The 20050-nt window shown below is 40.9% G+C and overlaps 1 protein-coding gene across 1 annotated transcript in view; it reads right to left on the bottom strand.

Moving 5' to 3' along the window:
- CA10 (carbonic anhydrase 10) overlaps positions 1-20050 on the bottom strand; it is a 331719-nt gene that overhangs the window by 192540 nt on the left and 119129 nt on the right. The window contains exon 3 of the mRNA XM_077834188.1: positions 17762-17904. Within this exon, the coding sequence (XP_077690314.1) occupies positions 17762-17904 (143 nt within the window). The remainder of the gene's footprint in view (positions 1-17761; positions 17905-20050) is intronic.

The following is a 20050-nucleotide window of genomic DNA, read 5'->3' as shown; positions in this document are numbered from 1 at the left end:
CAGTCACTCACACCAAATCAAATGAAAATAAAAACAAACAGGTTTTACATCTGAGTGTGTGTGTTAAAATAAAATTCTGGATTTGTGCACAGATTTAAAGCAGGATGGAATAAACCCAAAAAGCATATTATCAAAATACTGCACCATGTGTGTTGCTAAACAGAAAAAGGGCATAAAAAAATCACTCAACAGATCTTTTTTTATACCCATCTGAATATTTCAAACAATTCAGTCCTCAGAAATGAGAACAGTCACTGATCTTTTTTTGTTAAGTAACCCAAACATGACGGCATGGAATTTTACCTCAATTTTCTCTCATTGGTATTAGAATGACTGCTAGAGTAACATCTTCATCACGTGCAGCAAAACAGCATCATGACAAACACAGGAACAACCAAGGACCAGAAAAAAAGGGGGTTGATCCACAGCTGATGTGAATCAGCACTGCTTCATTGAAGTCAATAGGGCTATGCTGATTTACACCAGTTTAGGAGGAGATATGATATTCTAAAGTTGATATGGGCTTCCTCATCTTCCAATGGATCCCTTGCCCAAACCACACAGTAACACATCGCCCTCGTTTCAAATGATCGAATGACTGACATTTTATAGGTACCTTTCACCCAACAGTTTGCAACTTTCATAGAATTTTTGAAACTGATTAGTACATATGGGCAAAACTTCTGCCCACTAGTAAAAGTCACTTCAATAGAGCTACTGAGACTTTAACATTTAGTACAGATTTGGCCCTGAACTGGCGCATGCACATAAATGATTAATATTTGTTATTTGTATTATCATAGCACCTAAAAGCCGCAGTCATGGACCAGAACCCCATTGTGTTAGGTGCTGTACACACAGACAGTTGCTGCCCCAAAGAATTTACAATTTAAGTGCAAGACAAGAGATTAACAACAGATACAGACTGACTGATAGGGAAGCATAAGGAAATAATGGGACAGTACTGGTCACCATGATAAGCTCTGGTCTCAGTACACAAGCTGCGTAAGTACTGCCAAGCTGTGTTTTTAAAATAGACCTCACGGTAGAGGAGAGTTTTGAAAGAGGATAATGAGTTAGTTTTGAGTGTGTTTATGGGGAGCTTCTCTCAAGAGCAAGAGGCAGCATAGGAGAAAGCAAGAAGGTGCTTTTTTCAAAATTTAACAAGTGGCCAATGGAGGCCAGCAACATGGGAGTTGACTTTCTGATATTGAATGAAAGAAGATAGAGCAGGGACAGGTCATGAAGGACCTTGAAACTTAAGACAAGTAGCTTATATCTGATACAACAGAGAAGAGGGAGCCAGTGGAGAGATTCAAAGAAAGGTGAAATGGTCAAAGTAACAGGCTAGGAAAATGATCTTTGCTGCAATATTTGAATGGATACGAGTGGGGCAAAATTGCCTTTGCCAAGGTCAGAGAAAGAATGTTATAGTAATGAAAACGTGAGATGATGAGAGCCTGAATGAGAGAGTTTTATCTGTGTGGATAGATAGGAAAGGCAGTATTTTAGAGATGTTATGCAGAAAGAATCTGCAAGATTTAGAGATAACCTGGATGTGAGGACATGATGATAGCTTTTTTCCAACACTGAGATAACGAGTTAGTGAGATAAACTGTTTAACTGCACACAGCAACACTGCACGTTTCAGGAAAGAATGTGGACAATATTTTCTCCAATTGAAACTGAGAGCATATTATTCAGGTGAAATTTTAATTACCCCATTTTGAATATGGCATCAGGATGAATATACCAACTTTTTCCAAGAAGTCTCATGGCACTTTTAATTCCTCCAGTGTAGCAGCCAAGACACTTGTTAAAAGTATGTCATATAAGAAAATATTTTCTGTGGAATCTGAAGGTAAAACAAAACAGTAATGTGAGACTGTTCAGCTGCCATTTAGCATCACTGGGTATCTCTGGATTTACACAGAGGATCATGGGTTTGGAGCAGCGATCTGAAGGGTTAAGGAACTAGATAACTATAGGAGCCAAACACAGCTCCCTCTCTTCGAGTCTCTTGAACTTCACCTCTCTCCCACTTAATATGATGCAATGTATACCTTGTTTCCTTCCATACATTCATTTATATTTAGGAGGTCATTCAGTTAAGGGAGCAAAACTGGTATAATGTATATGCCATAAGGCTGTAATTGTGGAGTAATAAGACAAGTAACTGGAGCATGTTACACACTATAAGGTGAATATACTATATATATCCTTGCATTTACTTCAAAGAGAATGATGCGGCTTCTTATGCAGGCACTAATCCCAAGGAAGACTGTGTATCTAAACATCCTGTATGTGTATGAAACCTGATCCTGCAAGCTCTTAGGCAGGCAAAACTCTCAGGACCAGGTTTCTTTACTTTTAAATGGGCTTCATCAGGTCACCTTCCCTTTTCTAGGTTTCACAAATTCTCCTGAAGCTGACAAATTCTCAGAGATTCCTGGCATTTCCAGAAAAGGATTTGTGTTTGTGTGTATGGCAAACTTACACAAATCCTCCAACTCACTTAAATCTCAGTTAAGGATCATTTAAGTGATAAGAAAATAGAACCCGGAGTGTATACTCACAAATATTCCTTGAATGTGCATTTTTCACATTTTCATATATATTTTACAAATAGCAGAATATACAAGTAGCAGTGAGTTTAAAAATGTCTTACTCTCCTGTAAATAGCAAATGACAGACTGACATGCAAAATTTATTTTAACTTGCCAAATGCATTTTATATTACTAATAGAGTGCATAGAGTGCCAGAGGAGTATTAGGGAAGATACATTCTTATTTTAACTAGTGATAGTATATAATTTACATTTTTTATTCATTAAACTTTCTGACAGTTGTATCAGACTTATTAACGTTCCGATCACACTATACATCAAAGCATCATATTATTAAGTCCTCTAAAATTCACACAAATCAGTTTACAGATGACATTGATGTCTTATTGCTATTCATTCCTCCTGGACCATTTCTAACAGTTCATTTTTTATATTTCTGCAGTGCTGAAATATGGTTCACAACAGAATCTGTCCTTTTAGTAACCACCAAAGCAAAACTTGGCAGTTGCCATATATTACACTCTTGAGGAAAATGCTAGTAATACTCAGAATTGATTGAACAGCATGGAATTGGAACGAGCTGGCAGAGAAACCATTTCACTGATTTCTAGTCAGTTTCTCTCTCTTCCCCACCCTATTTTAGGTTAGAAAACTGCTAAGTAATATCGTTATTTTGTAGCATGTGCCAAATGAACAAATTATTTATAAAGGCATTAATTTAAATAATATACAAAATGAATTTATCAATGTTCCATATGAAAGGGAAGATATAAGGGATCCAACCAAATAATTTTCATTTGCACACATTCCACTACAGAGTTTATGTAACAGTCCTTGGCCAGCGTACACTGACTTGTTCATTCCCAATAGATCAAAATCAGGTAGAGTCATTTTTAGTGATCATAAAAAGAAGGTAATTTGCAACAGACTGTTATGTGCCTTTAAAAGCAAATTAAGTCTTTAAGCATGACCTAAAATGACTACCATATGGCATCACCAAACTGACAAGTGCGACAAAGTTCCTCCTCCACCTTGGTGGGTCTTGTGCTTATTGGTGGATTTGCTTGCCTTGGAGCTTCACGGCAGCCCTCAGCTTGGCCGTTTTTTCTGAACCCACAGTCGAGATCGACTCCTCCTGTGTCTGACCAGGAGTTGGGAGGTTTGGAGGCAACCCGGGCCCGCCCTCTACTCCGGGTTCCAGCCCAGGGCCCTGTGGAATGCAGCTGTCTAGAGTGCTTCCTGGAACAGCTGTGCGACAGCTACAACTCCCTGGGCTACTTCCCCATGGCCTCCTCCAACAACTTCTTTATTCTCACCATAGGACCTTCCTCCTGGTGTCTGATAATGCTTGTACTCCTCAGTCCTCCAACAGTCCGTGTTCTCACTCTCAGCTCCTAGTGCCTCTTGCTCCCAGCTCCTCACACACGCATCACAAACTGAAGTGAGCTCCTTTTTAAATCCAAGTGCCCCGATTAGCCTGCCTTAATTGATTCTAACAGCTTCTTCATTGGCTGCAGGTGTTCTAATCAACCTGTCTTAATTGTCTCCAGAAGGTTCCTGATTGTTCTGCAACCTTCCTTGTTACCTTACCCAGGGAAAAGGGACCTACTTAACCTGGGGCTAACATATCTATCTTCTATTATGCTCCTGTAGCCATCTGGCCCGACCCTGTCACACAAGGTTTAATTAATTGGTCAGGATTCACTGTGTGTCTAAAGTACTGTAAATACAGTTACTCTATCATGTTATTACCATTATTATAACTTATTAGGGGGGAAAAAAGGAAGGATGGCAAGTAGTAATTTCAATACTTGGCAAAACGCAATATTGATGTTCTATAGCATTATGAATTTAATCCAAAATTAAAAGCACATCAGGGTAACAAAGAGTTCTTGAAAATGGCCACTATTAGCACTATGAAGGACAAAATACCCACACAATTTTAAATGCTAGGAAATAAACTGGAGTGGAGGAGTGAGAATAGGGACCAGAAGCACTTTGAAGGTGTGTGTTACAATGTATGGACCAACGTATGGACCCCTCTAACTCAATGCTTAGGTTGCTAGTGTGACCACTGTCTATCCCCAGTACTGTCTCATAGATACAGCCAGACAGGGATGAACAATCCATAACCTCGATTTGTACTTAGAGTGTAATCTCCTTGGGGTAGGGACAGTCTTTTTATTCTGTGCTGGTATTGCACTTTGCACAGTGTGGTCTGGTCCATGACTTGGGCTCCTAGGTGTTATAGTAACAATCATAATAATAAATCTTAAACCCCATCACACAATGGCCATTTGCTGCTCAGCCTGGCACTGCAAAAACTAGGGGAAAAAAGGTATAATTTTAAAACATGTTAATCCTAGTGGGTATGTCGGCATTGTAAACTGGTATCTGTGGGACTGGCTTGTGGACTCAGGATATATCTACAGTGATAAAAATTCCATGGCACCGAGTCAGAGCTTGGGTCAGCTGACACAGGCTCACAGAGCTCCGGCTGTGGGGCTATAAAATAGCATTGTAGATGTTTGAATTTGCACTGGAACCCAGGTTCTGAGCCCACTCCCCTAAAAACGGAGTGAAGATTTGGATGAAAATCACTGACATTTTTTGCAGCAAAAGTTTTTTAAAATCAGCTCTACATATTAGTTCGAATGTGTTAGCTAACATGGTTTATCCTAATGTGGACATGGCCTGTGTTTTTCAGGGAACCAGAACTGGAGCGCAACCGTTTTGCCCATGGTTCTACTTAGCACAGTCACGGTTGGGGGGGGGGGGGATGGCCTTACCAGTACAGCAGTTTTATATTTTTAATCATGCTTGTTCATATTGCAGAGAACTGTATTTCTGCTGCCAAATCCATGCTGAAGTATTAAAGATTTTAGGTAGGGATTTAGAAACCCAAGTCCCAGTGATTTTCTATGGGACCTCTGCACCGAAATCCTGAAGGCACTTTTGAAAACCCAGCCCTCTACGAACTACAATATGCAGAACACAGAACTTCCATTTCAGAAGTCTAACATTCAAGGTCAAGGCAAATTGCAACTGATTGTAGTGTAGATGGCTCAGGAGTGACACTGACATGCTGGCTTGCTAAACTATTGTCAAAATGCCATTTGGGGAACAAGAGGCAAATTACCATCAATGTTCCAACCACCTACACAATCAAATAAAAACTAGTAAAACAATCGGTGTCTTAAATCCCTCAGTGTGACTTCTTAGAACAGAAATCCTATGATATTTAACTTCACAGCAGCAAGCAGATATCTCCAAAAGAAAGACTTACAAAGACAGGAGAGAGAATCTCATTCTCATACTGTTTTTTTTTAAATATCACAAAAAATGTTTTGGAATTTTTTTATTACCATATTAAGCAACACCTGGCTCCTCCGCCAGTCCTAAGAAGTGGTGATTGCAGTAGTATCTCAAATTGTGAACTTTGAATTATTCCAACAAAATAAAACATGAAATTTATCTTCATGCATGGAAATGCACAAGATCTAGAAAACCATGGTTTTTTTAAAATAAGGGTGACTTAGTGTCCTTTTAGTAAGGAGGAAAAGGCAAACTAGGAAAAGAACTTAAGTAGAGAGATAAGACACACCCTGTTATACAATTGCATGCCCATGGCATCTGAGAAGGCATTAGACATAATCTGTGGTATAAACCATGTTTTAAAAACTATTTAAGACCCTGATCCTGAAAAAAAGGGACTCGCATGTGCAAATTTACTCACATGGATAAATGTTGTAAGTGTTTGCAGGATTGGGGTCTATCATTTCACAATGACAACAATTTGCTGCTAACCTGAAGATTACAAAGATTAGAGATCCATTTGGAACCAGATTCTCAGATGGTGTAAATCAATCTGGCTCCATTGGCTTCAACAGAGCTCAGCTGGTTTAACCAGCTACAGATCAAGCTCTGTCTGTATTTCTCTTGGTATGGGCAACTGTGCACTTATTTCTAGTCCTGGCAAGTTGCAAGATACTGTGTCTTAAAATACAGGCAACTCTGATTTAGTGAAAAGTTATCTAGATAATTGAAATTCCACTAATAGTATTTTTTCTTTCACTTGAAGATCTATACAGAACAACAATGGCTTTGATTTAACAAGCAGGACAAAATACAAGTAAGCCTCAGAACTATATTCTAAAGTAACCTCTCTCTAAAAATGGGCTAAACAAAAGAGATGATGGTGTATGGTTGTGTGCAGGTTTCGTAGGCATTTCTTTGAGATTTGACTCCCAAACTGCTATAAGCAGCAGCAGCCTTTTCTTTTGAACTCCACCATTTGTTAACTTTGGGGGGCAATGCTACGAGAAACACTTTTTAATAAAAGGAATACATTTTCAATTTAAGAAACCATTTAAGAAAGGAGGGAAAACTACTGCTGGTGTAAAATTGGCCACCACTTCCTAGTTTCAGAAAGATCAAAGTTTTTTGATTTAGTTGGCGTGAGCGAGAACTATTTCCCCATCCCATTCCAAAAAACCTGAGCTCCTCAAGGGTCAGGTTTAACACTACAAAATATGTCCAAGCACCCCAATGCCTTCTCCTCTGGCAGGGTTCCACTGATAGCAACAGACCAAAGCCTCTCAACAGAATTGAGATTTACGGATTTTTAAGGCCAGAAGGAACCATTATGATTATGTAGTCGAACCTGCTGCATAACATAGATTAGAAAATGTCACCCCTCTTGCAGGCTACTCCCAGTCACTGTTACGCCATCTCATTTCCTGTTAACAGTAGTGGGTGGTTCAGCCAGGCTGCCAGCCAGTTACAGTGTGTCATTCTGTTTTAATGGGATTTTGTGGTTGCTTTAGAGATTGGGGTCCACAGTGCCTGTTGCATGAGTGACACCACACTACACTAGCCTCTCAGTAAAATTATTTTGTTCTTTTGCCGATTGCTGCGGTGCTTGTGTGGAGTGACAAAGAGAAACGAGTGAAATCATATATTTGTTTGCAGGCAAGGGGGGGAGTGTGCCGTGTATTTAATAAGGGTTTGGATGGTCTATTAAAACTGATTTTTTTTTTTAAACCTCCGAAGGGCTGCCTGTTAAATTTACTAAAATTGATAATCAAGAGACAAAGCCAGGGCTGCGAAAGAATTGCATTATGTGGAGTGTTCTCAACAGCAGCATTCTTACTGGGGAATTAATCTGCATGTAAACACATTAAGCAACTCAAGCTGAAATTCCGGATCTTGGAATCCAGTTATCTGTACCAGTGATATGCAGCCTTGTGGAGATGGAGACCCGCCTTGCCATGAAATGGAGCAGCAGAGAGACACAGAATAACTACAAGAGTGATGCTGTAACACCACCTTGAGGTGTCCACATCATGACTTACATGGTCATGAAACAGTGTCCTCATGGACTCCTGCAACACTGCACTGCAATGACAGGACATGGAGGGAACTGGGCTTGTTTAGTCTGCAGAAAAGAAGAGTGAGGTGGGATTTGATAGCAACCTTCAACTACCTGAAGGGGGGTTCCAAAGTGGATGGAGCTCGGCTGTTTTCAGTGGTGACAGATGACAGAACAAGGTGCAATAGTCTCAAGTTGCAGAGGGGGTTGGGGGTCTAGATTGGATATTAGGAAACACTATTTCACTAGGAGGGTAGTGAAGCACTGGAATGGGTTACCCACGGAGGTGGTGGAATCTCCATCCTTAGAGGTTTTTAAGGCTCGGCTTGACAAAGCCCTGGCTGGGATGATTTAGTTGGTGTTGGTTCTGCTTTGTGCAGGAGGTTGGACTAGAGGACCTCCTGAGGTCTCTTCCAACCGTAATCTTCTATGATTCTATGACACCCCATAATGGTTCTTTTGTGGCTCATGAACAGTGTGGGCTTGCCTACACTTGCGAGTTACAGCACATTAAAGCAGCCCCGGGCGCACTAGCTCACTACCCGTCCACACTGGCAAGGCACGTACAGCGCTCTGACTACGCAGCTACAGAGCTCCTGGCACTCCACCTCGGCAAGTGGAATAACGTTTTGTGTGCCCCCGCTGGAACACCGCGGCACCAGTGTGGACGCCCTGGTCTGTCAGTGCACTCTGATCAGCCTCCAGAAGTGTCCCACAATGCCTGTTCCAGCCACTCTGGTCATCACTTTGAACTCTACTACCCTGCCCTCAGATGACCAACCGTCAGACCCACCCTTTAAATTCTCTGGGAATTTTGAAAATCCCCTTCCTGTTTGCTCAGCCAGGCATGGAGTGCTCTAAGTGAATCTTTCCAGGTGACCATGCCTCCACGCGCCAGGTGATCCCCAGTAGGGAGCAATGGCGAGGTGCTGGACCTCATCAGTGTTTGAGGGGAGGAAGCTGTCTAGTCCCAGCTGTGCTCCAGCCGTAGGAATTAAGATACCTTCGGGCAGATATCAAGGGGGATGGAAAGGGGCCATGATCGGGATGTGCTGCAGTGCAGGATTAAAGTGAAGGAGCTGCAGAATGCCTACCGCAAAGCCCGCGAACCAAACAGCCACTCCAGTGCTGCCCCCGCAACCTGCTATTTCTACAAAGAGCTGGACGCGATACTTGGGGGCGACCCCACCTTCACTCCGAGTACCACCGTGGACACTTCAGAGCCCAGTTTAACAAGGCAGGAGGAGGAGCAAAGCAGAAGGGAGGGTGCTGAGGGAGAGGAAGATACCCCGGAATCCCTAGATGCATGTAGCCAGGAGCTGTTCTCGAACCAAGAGGAAGGTAGCCAGTCACGGCGGCCAGTGTTTGGGGAAGGACAAACACCAGAGGAGGTTCCCAATAAGTGGCTTTTATTTTGGGAAGGAAGTTATTCGGAGCGGGCTCTTGGGGTGAGGAGGGTTAGGGCTGAATGCATGCCTCGATGCAGAATAGGGCGTTGATGTGCTCTCACATCACGGTAATCGGCCTCAGTGATCTCTTTAAAGGTCTCATCCAGAAGCTGGGCAATGCGCTTCTGCAGGTTTCTCGGGAGAGCCACTGTGGTCCTTGTCCCAGTAAGGTTAACTTGTCAGCGCCACTGTGCCATGAGGGATGGGGGGACCATTAGTGCACACAGGCAAGCTGCATATGGGCCAGGGTGGAAGCCGCATTGCAGTAGAAGACCCTCCCTTGCTTCCCAGGTCACCCTCAGCAGCGAGATATCTTCCAGGACGAACTCCTGTGGAAAATGTGGGGACAGTGTTCAGTATAGGGGCCCCCTACCGCTGTTGGCTCTCCCCAAGGCACAGAAACCCAGAGGACAGTACAGAGTGAAACAATCAGTCACGCTTGACCCTGTGCTTACTCACCATAACCCGTGCGTTATGTGCGCTCACTTTGGGATGGGCAAATTATGCTATTATGTAGACTGTGCTTGCCCTTAAGTATGGGGAATCATTGCCTCTGTGAAGCGTTGCATTTTGCCTTTACAGATGCAACCTTGAGACCTCAGTCGTCCGTGTTATCACCGGCCGAAAGACTCCAAAGAATCAGAAAGAGGCCACATAGAAGCAAGGAAGACGTTGCATGAAGTAATGCAGCATTCAAGTAATGAAAATTGAGAAGTGCAGGAGTGGCGGGACAGTGAAAGGAAGATCCGCCAGCAGAATGAGGAACGCCGGCACAAAAGCGTGGTGCTCTGGCAGCAAAGCACAGATTGGCTGATAACCATAACGGAGCGCCAAGCGGACTCGATCCAGATGCTCGTAGCCATGCAGGCGGAGCACTACCATGCCTGACCCCCCCCTGCAGCCCTTGTCCCAAAACTCTTTCCCTTGTGCCCCCATGTCACCTCCAACCCACTTTCCCCACTAGGATAGGAGAAAAATCTGAAGTGCAGAGTGTGCCCGGGGCAGAGGGAAATGTCTGGACATATACACAGCAGAGAGGGTTGAAAAATGGTGAGAATTTTTTTATGAAATGTTTCAGAAATATTTTCACACTTTTTTTGGTTAAAAATATGGAAACATTTTGACCAGCTCCATTACAAAGCCTAAGTCAACAAAGCACTGAAAGGACAGAAAAATTGTAACATGCGGAGGTCCTGGAGCAAGAAATCTTATGCATTTTGGCTCATAACATTCAATTAGGGGCTACACATCTCCAACATTTTTAGTCTTCTAATGATTTTCCAGTTACAAAATAAATAGAACAGAATTATAGCTAAAAAGTGATTGTATTGTACTCCAGACAAACAATGGAACAGATTCTTCCACTGACTTCAGGGGAGTTATTCCTGGGAGGAACTTAGCTCAATGGGTTTGTTCAAAAGCTCTAGAAAAGTTCTTGAAAAAGTCTGAAACAAAGTTTTCGAAGCCTACAATTCCTTGAGTTCTTCCATTAATATTGAAAGGACAGAGACTGTTAGGAGAAGACTGGGAGTGGAACTATTTTGTGTAAAGGCGAGTTTCTTAGGCATGCCTAGATGAACAGCTAGCGACTGGCAAGCTGGGGTGTAAAAGCTACAACAGCGCACTAGCATGCCACACAGTAACTATCTGCGTGGACCATGCTACTGCGTGCTGAAGGCTTCCTAACGTGCAGTAGCAGGGGCCATACAGACAGTTAATATGCAGCACACTAGTGACTATAGCTTTACACCTCAGCTTGCCATGAACTAACTGTTCATCTAAACAAGCCTGTAGTCCTAAAGAGAATTTCATGGAAATATTTTAGAGCCATATGGTTTCACGCTGCTGAATCAGAGATCAACAGGCATATAGTTTAGATGGCTGCATGAACAAACTGAATTTGCAATTAACAACGGAAGACTTGAGGAAATAGTAACAGGATGGTCAAATATGTTACTGGTATTGCTGCAAAAGTGGGACTTGGATCTGAGGCAAATCCCCAGCTGATTTCAGCAGTGTGATATCAAGCAATTGGCTTTTTAATTCAACATTGGCACTAAAAGCTCAGACCCATGAGGTGCTGAATATCTTCAACTCCTACTGAAGTCAGCAGAAATGGAGGGCGCTCAGCATGTTGCAGGATCAAGGCCCAGCTCAAAAAGGGCAAAACTGACAGAATGACATGGCGGGGATATGCACCACCAAGCAGCAGCTCCTTCCTGAAAGTCACCTGCTTAAACCTCCCTTGAACAGCACAGCCCGCCTATAGAGTTTTTAGGCCGAGGATAGTTGCACTGAATTAAAAAAGGTCATATTAAAAATGTTACTTTTAAAATCGAAGTACAAGAAAATCAGTTCCCCCTTTACATACCTGCACATAGGGTACCCAGACAGCAAGTGCGAAAAATCGGGATGGGGTGGGGGGTAATATGAGCCTATATAAGAAAAAGCCCCAAATATCGGGACTGTGTCTATAAAATCAGGACATCTGCACAACACCCGGGTTCACCTGCTATGTTCCTGTTACAAGAATTGATAACTTCAACTGAACCTTCCCCTCCCCATCTGCACTCATGTACAGCAATCAAATCAGTTTTAAAAGATGTATTTAATGAAGATTTTCATTTCACTGCACAACTAGTAGGTTTTCTGGCTCACTATTGTGTATCTAGGCTTGTGCTTCCTTATCTTAACTCTAGGATTTCTTATAGTTTCAACCAATTTACAGTCTCTTGTTATTTGCACTTAATCATTTTAGTATCAATTCCAAAAAATCCCTTACTGTACAATGTGATAACCACAGTTAAGTGTTGTCAAAGCAATTCCCTGGCTGCTATATCAATTGGTTAACATCCCTGAAAACCCCAAGTGCCTCAACCCATATGAAAGCCACGTCCAACATGAAAAAAAATATAAATATAGCTCCTGCTAAACCAAATCCTCAGTGTAAGAGGACCAACAAGGCTTAGCAACAAACAGAGAATGTAAGAAAATCTGTTGAAATATACACCACCACCACTCAGCTTAGAGCAATGACACTCAATTCAGTGAGCAAAGTGAAGAGGTGTTCAGAAAAAAGTCTGGATTTTTTCCCAAGCTTAATATCTGAATCAAAAAGGGCTATTTGTCATTCCACTTCCTCAACATTTAGATCAATCGGGGTTCCCACAAGCAAGAACAATTAATGCAAAACATATCAATGGTTAGGAACAGACGTCGCTCCAAGCTCCAGAAACAGTAACCCAAGCCAATACACAGGAAAAAAATGAATGCTTCTGACAAGGATCAAATCCCTTTGTAGAATTTCAGTAGTAGAACTCCACAACCCCCCTTGATCTAACATACTTCAAGAGCTAATTCTCAAATTCAAAGGCCTGACCTACTTCCCTAGATATCAACTGCAGCACTGCTAAAGTAGCAGCTACGCTAAGGAAGTGCTGTAATTCCCAAGGCAACTTCTTGAAAGTAATCAAGTTCCCCAAAATGTGAAACTGTACTGGATTGGTATATCTGGTGTCATGAGATGAAATGATGTATTCTGTGAATCACCTTTTGTACTCAAGCTGCCCTCAGCACTTCACACGATAACGAGCTGGGCAATGCAGAGTCAGACAAACGTGCCCACTGCCGCGTGCTTCCTCCCCCAGATATGTAGCTTTGCTCTGTTGATCAGTTCATGGGTGTGGGTCTATTGCCCCACTTCCTTCCTGCCCCATGTGAGAGGACTTCCATACCACGGGACTTGACAGCTCCCCCCAGGCAGCCAGCCAGCCACACACACACACACACACACACACAGATAGTCACAATCTGGCCCCGAGACTGGAGTTTCTTTTCTACCTTTATCATTTGACCCTTATTGATCAGTTTTAGAAATCTTTTGTATAGGGGGCTAACACACAAACACAGGCCAAAGGCTGATCATCTCATCCAGGGGAGGAGCACATGTTCTCGTTTGCATGAGTCAAGCAGGATTTGGCCCACTGATATTACATCTCCATAGCACTCCTTCCCAGACAGTGTTTTTTAAGTAGAAGAGTTGGTCAAAAAATGGAATTCCCATCCTGTGGGAACTTTTGAGTTTTCCAAATTTTGTATTGTCGTGAATCAGGATGAAAAGTAGAAATCTTAGTGTTTTGTTAAATGAAATATTTTTCTTCAGCATCATCAAACCATTTAATTTAGACTTAATTGTTTTGACTGTTATGTTACAAATTGTAACAAATTATAAAAGTCAGGACAATAAAGTAAACATGAAATGTTTTCACTCTAACAAATGAAAAAAATAAATAATTTACCATAGAAAATTTTGATGAAATCAATACATTCTGTGAAACGCTCACTTTTGTCAAATCAGCATTTTTCAATGGAAAAAGTGTTCCAAAGTGAAATTTCTGACCAGCTCTAATTAATAGAATTAACATAATTGACTAATGCATTTTCTCAAATTCTGTGCCACAGATTAAATTGATTCTCAATTCTGTTTGTATAAACATTCAGAGTTGCTATGGAAATATATTAAGGACAAATTTCACATGTCCCATATTGTTCCCAACAGCAATGCACAAAAGAAAGCTCATTGCTCAAGACAACAGGTGAAGATAAATCACTTTGGAATATCTACACCTTTTGTAAAAGGGACTCTGTCCTCTATGATTTTAATTATCCTGTTACCTCACATTATCTGTTCATCCATATTATTCCATGTCACTAAAGGACTGAATAAAACAAGAGAACTGCTATATAGATGTAAGTCATGAAATATTAAAATACCATTTTAAGCACTCCCCTGTTAACAGATAAAATGTTATGAAAGAATAAATTATTTCTAAGAGGTTTCACCAGATCAATACATTTTATTTTAAAATTAATCTTAGGGTTGAAAAATACCATGCCTGCATTTGAATAAATACAGTTGAAACCTCTGGTTACTTCCTGTGTTTTTCTTAAATCTTTATGTTGAATACACATTTCTTAGGAGCAATAATTCAAAGTAATCATTAGGACCAGTTCCTGCTTGAAATATGCTTTCAACTAACTACTTCCATTTGAATGGCAATTTTGATAAAATGACATTTTTAGAGATGAGTTTAATATGACTCAGACCTTGTCTATGCATTTTTAAATGTGTCTGTTCCCATTTGCAGGGTTTGGTGTTTTTTTGTTTTGTTTTTTGTAAATCCATGTATATTTGTTATTATTCTTTTAACAACTATAAATGGAAAGAATGAGATAATGAATGAGCTCTGCCTAGAACTAAAGGAACACTATTACTTTAAAATCATGTAATTAAGAAGTCCTTGGAAATGATGCTTGAAGTATAATTTTCTTTTCACTTTTTGCATTTCTCTCATTTTGTACTTTGTACATAAAACAGTTTAATTTCTGCTTAAAGGACTGGGCTCAGCAAAGCACTTATATACATGCTCAAGTATTTTGCTGAACTAAAACCATAAATAATTTCTGGACAATTTTACTTTTAAGTTTTACAGCATTAGTATAATGCTATCATTTTTGTGTTGCAAACAACGCAGAGAAACATTTCTTAACATGAAACTTTCCAGTGCAATTTTTAATTAAAGAAATTGGAAACATATCTACTGATCCTTGGTTCAGTAAAAACAAATTTGGGGCCATATATAAACCTAAGGATCTGTATTTATAAGATCTTTTGTTTGCTAAAACACAAATATTTATGTACTATACCTGATATTTTCCTAATATCCTGCACAATTAAATAATTTCAGGTTTATTTTTATGAAGAGATAGGCCTCAATTCAGCAAGGCCCTTAAGCATATGTTTAAAGTTAATTTACGTACTTAAGTTAGGAACTTCAATGAACGACTCACATACTTAAAGTTCATATAGAGTCCAAGCCCAGAAAGGCTTTTTGTGAGGAAAACCAGAAAGCCTCTTCTTGGAGACTGAGTACTTTCCAACTTTTCCCTCAAAGTCTGGGTGAATGCAGTGCCCAGGTAGGCAGTGCACTATGCTCAGTCAGAGATTGATGTATAAAGGAAGTCCTCCTGACCTGGGTCTGAGGCCTGGCAAAGAGATCTCTCCAACATAAGGTGTTTGACCCTAATCTTCTGGGTCTTGCTGGCCCTGCTCTTAAGGGTTGAATGAAAACTGCACTTCTGAGAGATGTGCGTGCGCCCCAGGCAACGGGTGCCTCAGGAATGACTGTTGCAGATTGGAATAGCCTCTTGGCAAGTGAGACAACTTTGAATCCCAGTGACCCTAGCATACCTCCTCAACGGAGGAAGAACCTCCCCAAATGTGAGGGGGAGGGGAATAAAGAGCACAAGGAATAACGAGCCTCTTTAGGAAAAACAAACTGAACTATACTAAACAATGAACTCAACTCAATTCTAACAACTAACCAAATGCTAGCCCAGCCAAGCTCAACCAATTGAAGCAGGCACGCTGAACACTCCATCTCAGGCAGAGGTGACTGAGAAGAAGCTGAGTGAGAGTGGGTCGCCCATAAGCCCTATACAGCCTAAGCACAGTGCACAAGGACATGTAGGGCACATGCCTGGGCCAAATCGGCCTAAAATCTCTGTTTGAAGGTGCATGCACACTTGAAGTGGAGCACCCACAAGGATACTAGTCAAAGAAAGGCCTAATGGTGGAACAATTTACTGAAGATTTCTGAGGGCAGAACATTGCCCAGCACAGCTTCACTATTTGTTTCTGTATCTGTATATGTAATTGACACCTTAACAGGTCCGTTAACACCTCAGTCACTGACAAAAACCCAGAGCAGAAAAGGAAGAATCGCTTGTTAGTTCTATTGAAAACTCAACCAAATTAAGTTAATTACAGGTAAAAAGACAAACCAATCTGATAACTTTCAACAAAACTAATAATAATAAAATACAATTCAACAATTTCTCAGTTAAGCATATAGGGTTTGAATGCAGAATAAGGTCTATACTTTTTAAAATGTGTGCCACGTAAAAGCGGCAGTTTATGAATAATAGAGTGTGTAACTACTCTTCACAGATGTTAGCAAACACAATGAAATACCCTGATATTGTTATTTACCAATTGCCTCTGACAAAACATGTTTCCCTTCACTTTTTTATATTTAAATTGAGGGGGAAGTAATTTTAACAATATATTCTTATGAGTATGGTAAATCCTTTTAAATCCTCTTAAATTCACAGCATTTAAATAATTTGTAAATAGAATTTTCTCATGGCTCTGCCCTTTCCATAATATGCAATCTAATCATGCAAAATAAATCAAAAGGTAATACAGAAGACTAAAAGGCAACAATAAAAAAGGTCAGAAGGTGACCCACATTACTAGAACATACAGCTCTTGTTATGGAATTGTTGGTAGAAACGCTATAGTTAAGGTTACATTGAAATATGCACTTAAAACAGGACTAAAATCCCTCCTGTTTCATACTTCAGTAAAATAGGATGTAGCCTCCAAATTGGCACAATAGTATTTCAGAAGGCAACTGATTTTTCCATGTAATTGTTTGGTTTTTGTTTTGTTTTCAGAAAAATATTAAATTAATTGAGATTTGCAGATTTAGGTTAGAAAACCAAGCAGTTCTAGTAATTACACTGCAAATATGCCAATGGGCCAAATCTTGTTCACCTTACTCATGAGTGTAGTCTTCTTCAGCTGAAGTAAGGTAAATCGTCTTTGACCCATCATTTCTATCTGATCTAATGTGCCCAAAGATATATTGATTTATTATAAATATTTTCTATGCTTTCTAATTAATGCATGGCAGAGGCGCTTTGCTTCAGTGTAACTTGGTTTTCGGAGCACAAGTACTGATAATCTCTAGAGTAATTAGGAGACTAAACTGTTTTCTGAACAGATTTTTATGAGCCTGCCTCTCTCTCCCCAGCTTCCAGAGTGAGCCAATTAAATCCTCCATTTCATAACATTCTGGACCCGAATCTTCTTTCCTCTCTGTTTACAGAAATGTTACTGCACTGATTTCAGTGAGGTTACTCCTGATTTATACCAGCAAAAGAGAAGAATCTAACCTTCTGAGACAATATTTGCATTCCTGAGGCTTTACAATCCTACTTGTCTGGTAGGACAAACACCACTTATTAGCTGTGAGTTTTTATAAATGAACACATTCTACTCACAGGTGAGTTTAAAGGAATCAGTACTGTATGGCAATTAAGAAGTGCTTCCGGATACCTAAAAGTGTACGGTTTTGATCACTGCAGGGGAGGTAACAATGTGTAATTTTCTCAGCTTTACAATTATTATTATTCTGCCTAAGAGCTTATTGGCATTACAAGGTGAAAATACTTCATAAATACTGAAAATGGCACATATTTTTCATCTGTTAACTCTTGGTTTTTATACCAAGACATGTCAGAAAACTTACCTTTCTGCCTCCTGTGTTTATGCGAAGTGGAGTTAGGAAAGGGTCAAAGATCATATGGCTGGTTTCTATATTGACAGGTGATTGCCTTTTCCCAACAGAGCAAAGATTCCAGGCTGAGTTCACCAATCCCCAAAAGGAAGGAACTATAAGTGGGGGGAAAAAAAAAGATACAAATTTAAGAAAGAATCTGGAGGGAGGAAGAAAAATCCACACAAAACAGATGTGGAAACAATTAAACTGCTTCTTGTATTGTCTGTGCTCACAATATAATCAACTCAAGAAAATTAATCAAGTAACTGAATTTTAATGCATGATACACAGACACCCAAATCTGAGATAATGAGATATTTTAATATCAACAAAGGAGATTTTTTTTTTGGCCCCTCTTAAGCTCTCTGGACTTAATCATTCCGGATTTAGCTGTAACTAGCTCATCTGCTATTACTGGTATAGAATGTTTGCTTTTTCTCAACAGGGACTTGAATATCTCATATCCTCATGCTCATTTTACATGTATACACTGCACTTATTCCTTGGACTGAGGCCAACATGTAGCCACTCAAAGAAAACTAAAAGAAGTTGCAATATTTGGTACACATTGACAATAAGAATAATGTATTAGAAAAGACATGGATATGTCACTATTCCACAGAATATTCATGTTCTGTAGACAAGATCTATTTGTCTCTTTTTGATTCACACAATTCTCCCATACACACACATGCACACCCCCTTGATAAAAATGTTAAATAGCGGAAGGGCCAAGAACCAATCCCTGCAGAATTCCATTGGAAACACACACACTCAATGAGAATTCCCCGCTTACAATTACATTTTGAGACTTATCAGAGAGACAGGCAGAGTTTTTATTCCATTCAGTGGATTAAGAGAAATCAGTGATTTGTGACTAGTACTCAGACCCGGTGTTGAGTTACTCTTGAGGGTGGTATGGCCTCATAAGGAGGTGGAAGAAAAGCGTGTCTGATGGGCAGCAATATATAATACCCCTCATGTAACACATGGGCCACACTGCGTAGCTAACCTGGATTGGAAGGAAGTTGGGAGATGATGCTCGACCTTAACTCTGCCCCTGTACAGTTGCTGAAAGAAAACGTGCATGATATTGTATTTTATTTGACAAATAGTATGTGCCCCCGTAATTAAAGAACGTATCATAATGCATGGAAAGGGACAGAGTTAAGTTTGTGTTTCCAGCCTAAGCTGTGGTACTCCATATCCAGAGCATTTAACCATGCAACTAACATTTGTATGAGTTTTTTTCTGTGCCAATAACATACTATGTTGAATTTTCATAGATGTTGATAATATAATGCTACCCTGTTCATTGTTGCTATAGACTGCGTTTATATTTATACCAGCCACAAACCCTACACAGCTATTTCAGAGCTACAAACAACTCCAACATTTAGGGTGGTTTAGATGAAGGATTTTGGTTTGAGCCCCAATATTTGATTTCACTAAGAAAACTTTATACAAAACTAGAATGACTCACTTTTTTGTGCAGCCCAAACCAAACACAAATATACACAGAACTTGAGGGGAAAACGTTTTGCAGCTGTTGAGTATTTTCCCATTTCTGCAGTGTGATGAAATATATCAGCCACAGATATTCTCAGCTCCTCTTTTTCCTGCAATAACTGAAAATTCAGTTTCCAGGGTCTCCTTCTGTTAACTCTTTGATCTCATGATATAAGAGGTGGGTGAGCTCAGAAATCATCAGGAAGAGATTGAAGTAGCAGAACAGCTGTAACGAACATGGATCTCTTCCTAGTACACTGATTTCCAATTTAATAGATACCCATCCGGGCCCATAATGAGGTGGTCTAACCTCGTCATCAGAGATCGGGCAGAGTCAGGTTCGCAGTCAGAAGTCACACTAACAGTCAGAGTCAGAGTCCAAAGCCATGTGAAGGCTCAATCCAGAGTTAGAGTCAGAAGCCACACCAGTGCCAGTGGTTGGGTTGCCAGGGTCAGTGCCAGGGTTGGGTTGCCAACTGTCTAATACCCTTGCCCTGCCCCAAGGCCACACCCCTGCCCTCACCCTTTTCTGAGACCCCGCCCGCACTCACTCCAGCCCCGCTCCCTCAGGCACTCGCTCTCCCCTACCCTCACTCACTTTCACTGGGCTGGGGCAGAGGGTTGGGGTGCAGGATGGGGTGTAGGCTCTGGGCTGCAGGGTGGGACAGAGAGGTTCAGACTGTGGGAGGGGGCTCCAGAGGCTGACCCTGGGGGAAGGGGTTGGGGTGCAGAAGAGGATTTGGGGTGCAG

Source organism: Eretmochelys imbricata, chromosome 14 (genome assembly GCF_965152235.1).
Source record: "Eretmochelys imbricata isolate rEreImb1 chromosome 14, rEreImb1.hap1, whole genome shotgun sequence".
Taxonomy (NCBI): domain Eukaryota; kingdom Metazoa; phylum Chordata; order Testudines; family Cheloniidae; genus Eretmochelys; species Eretmochelys imbricata.
Note: the sequence above shows the minus strand (reverse complement) of the source record. Positions and strands in the feature narration are given on the sequence as shown.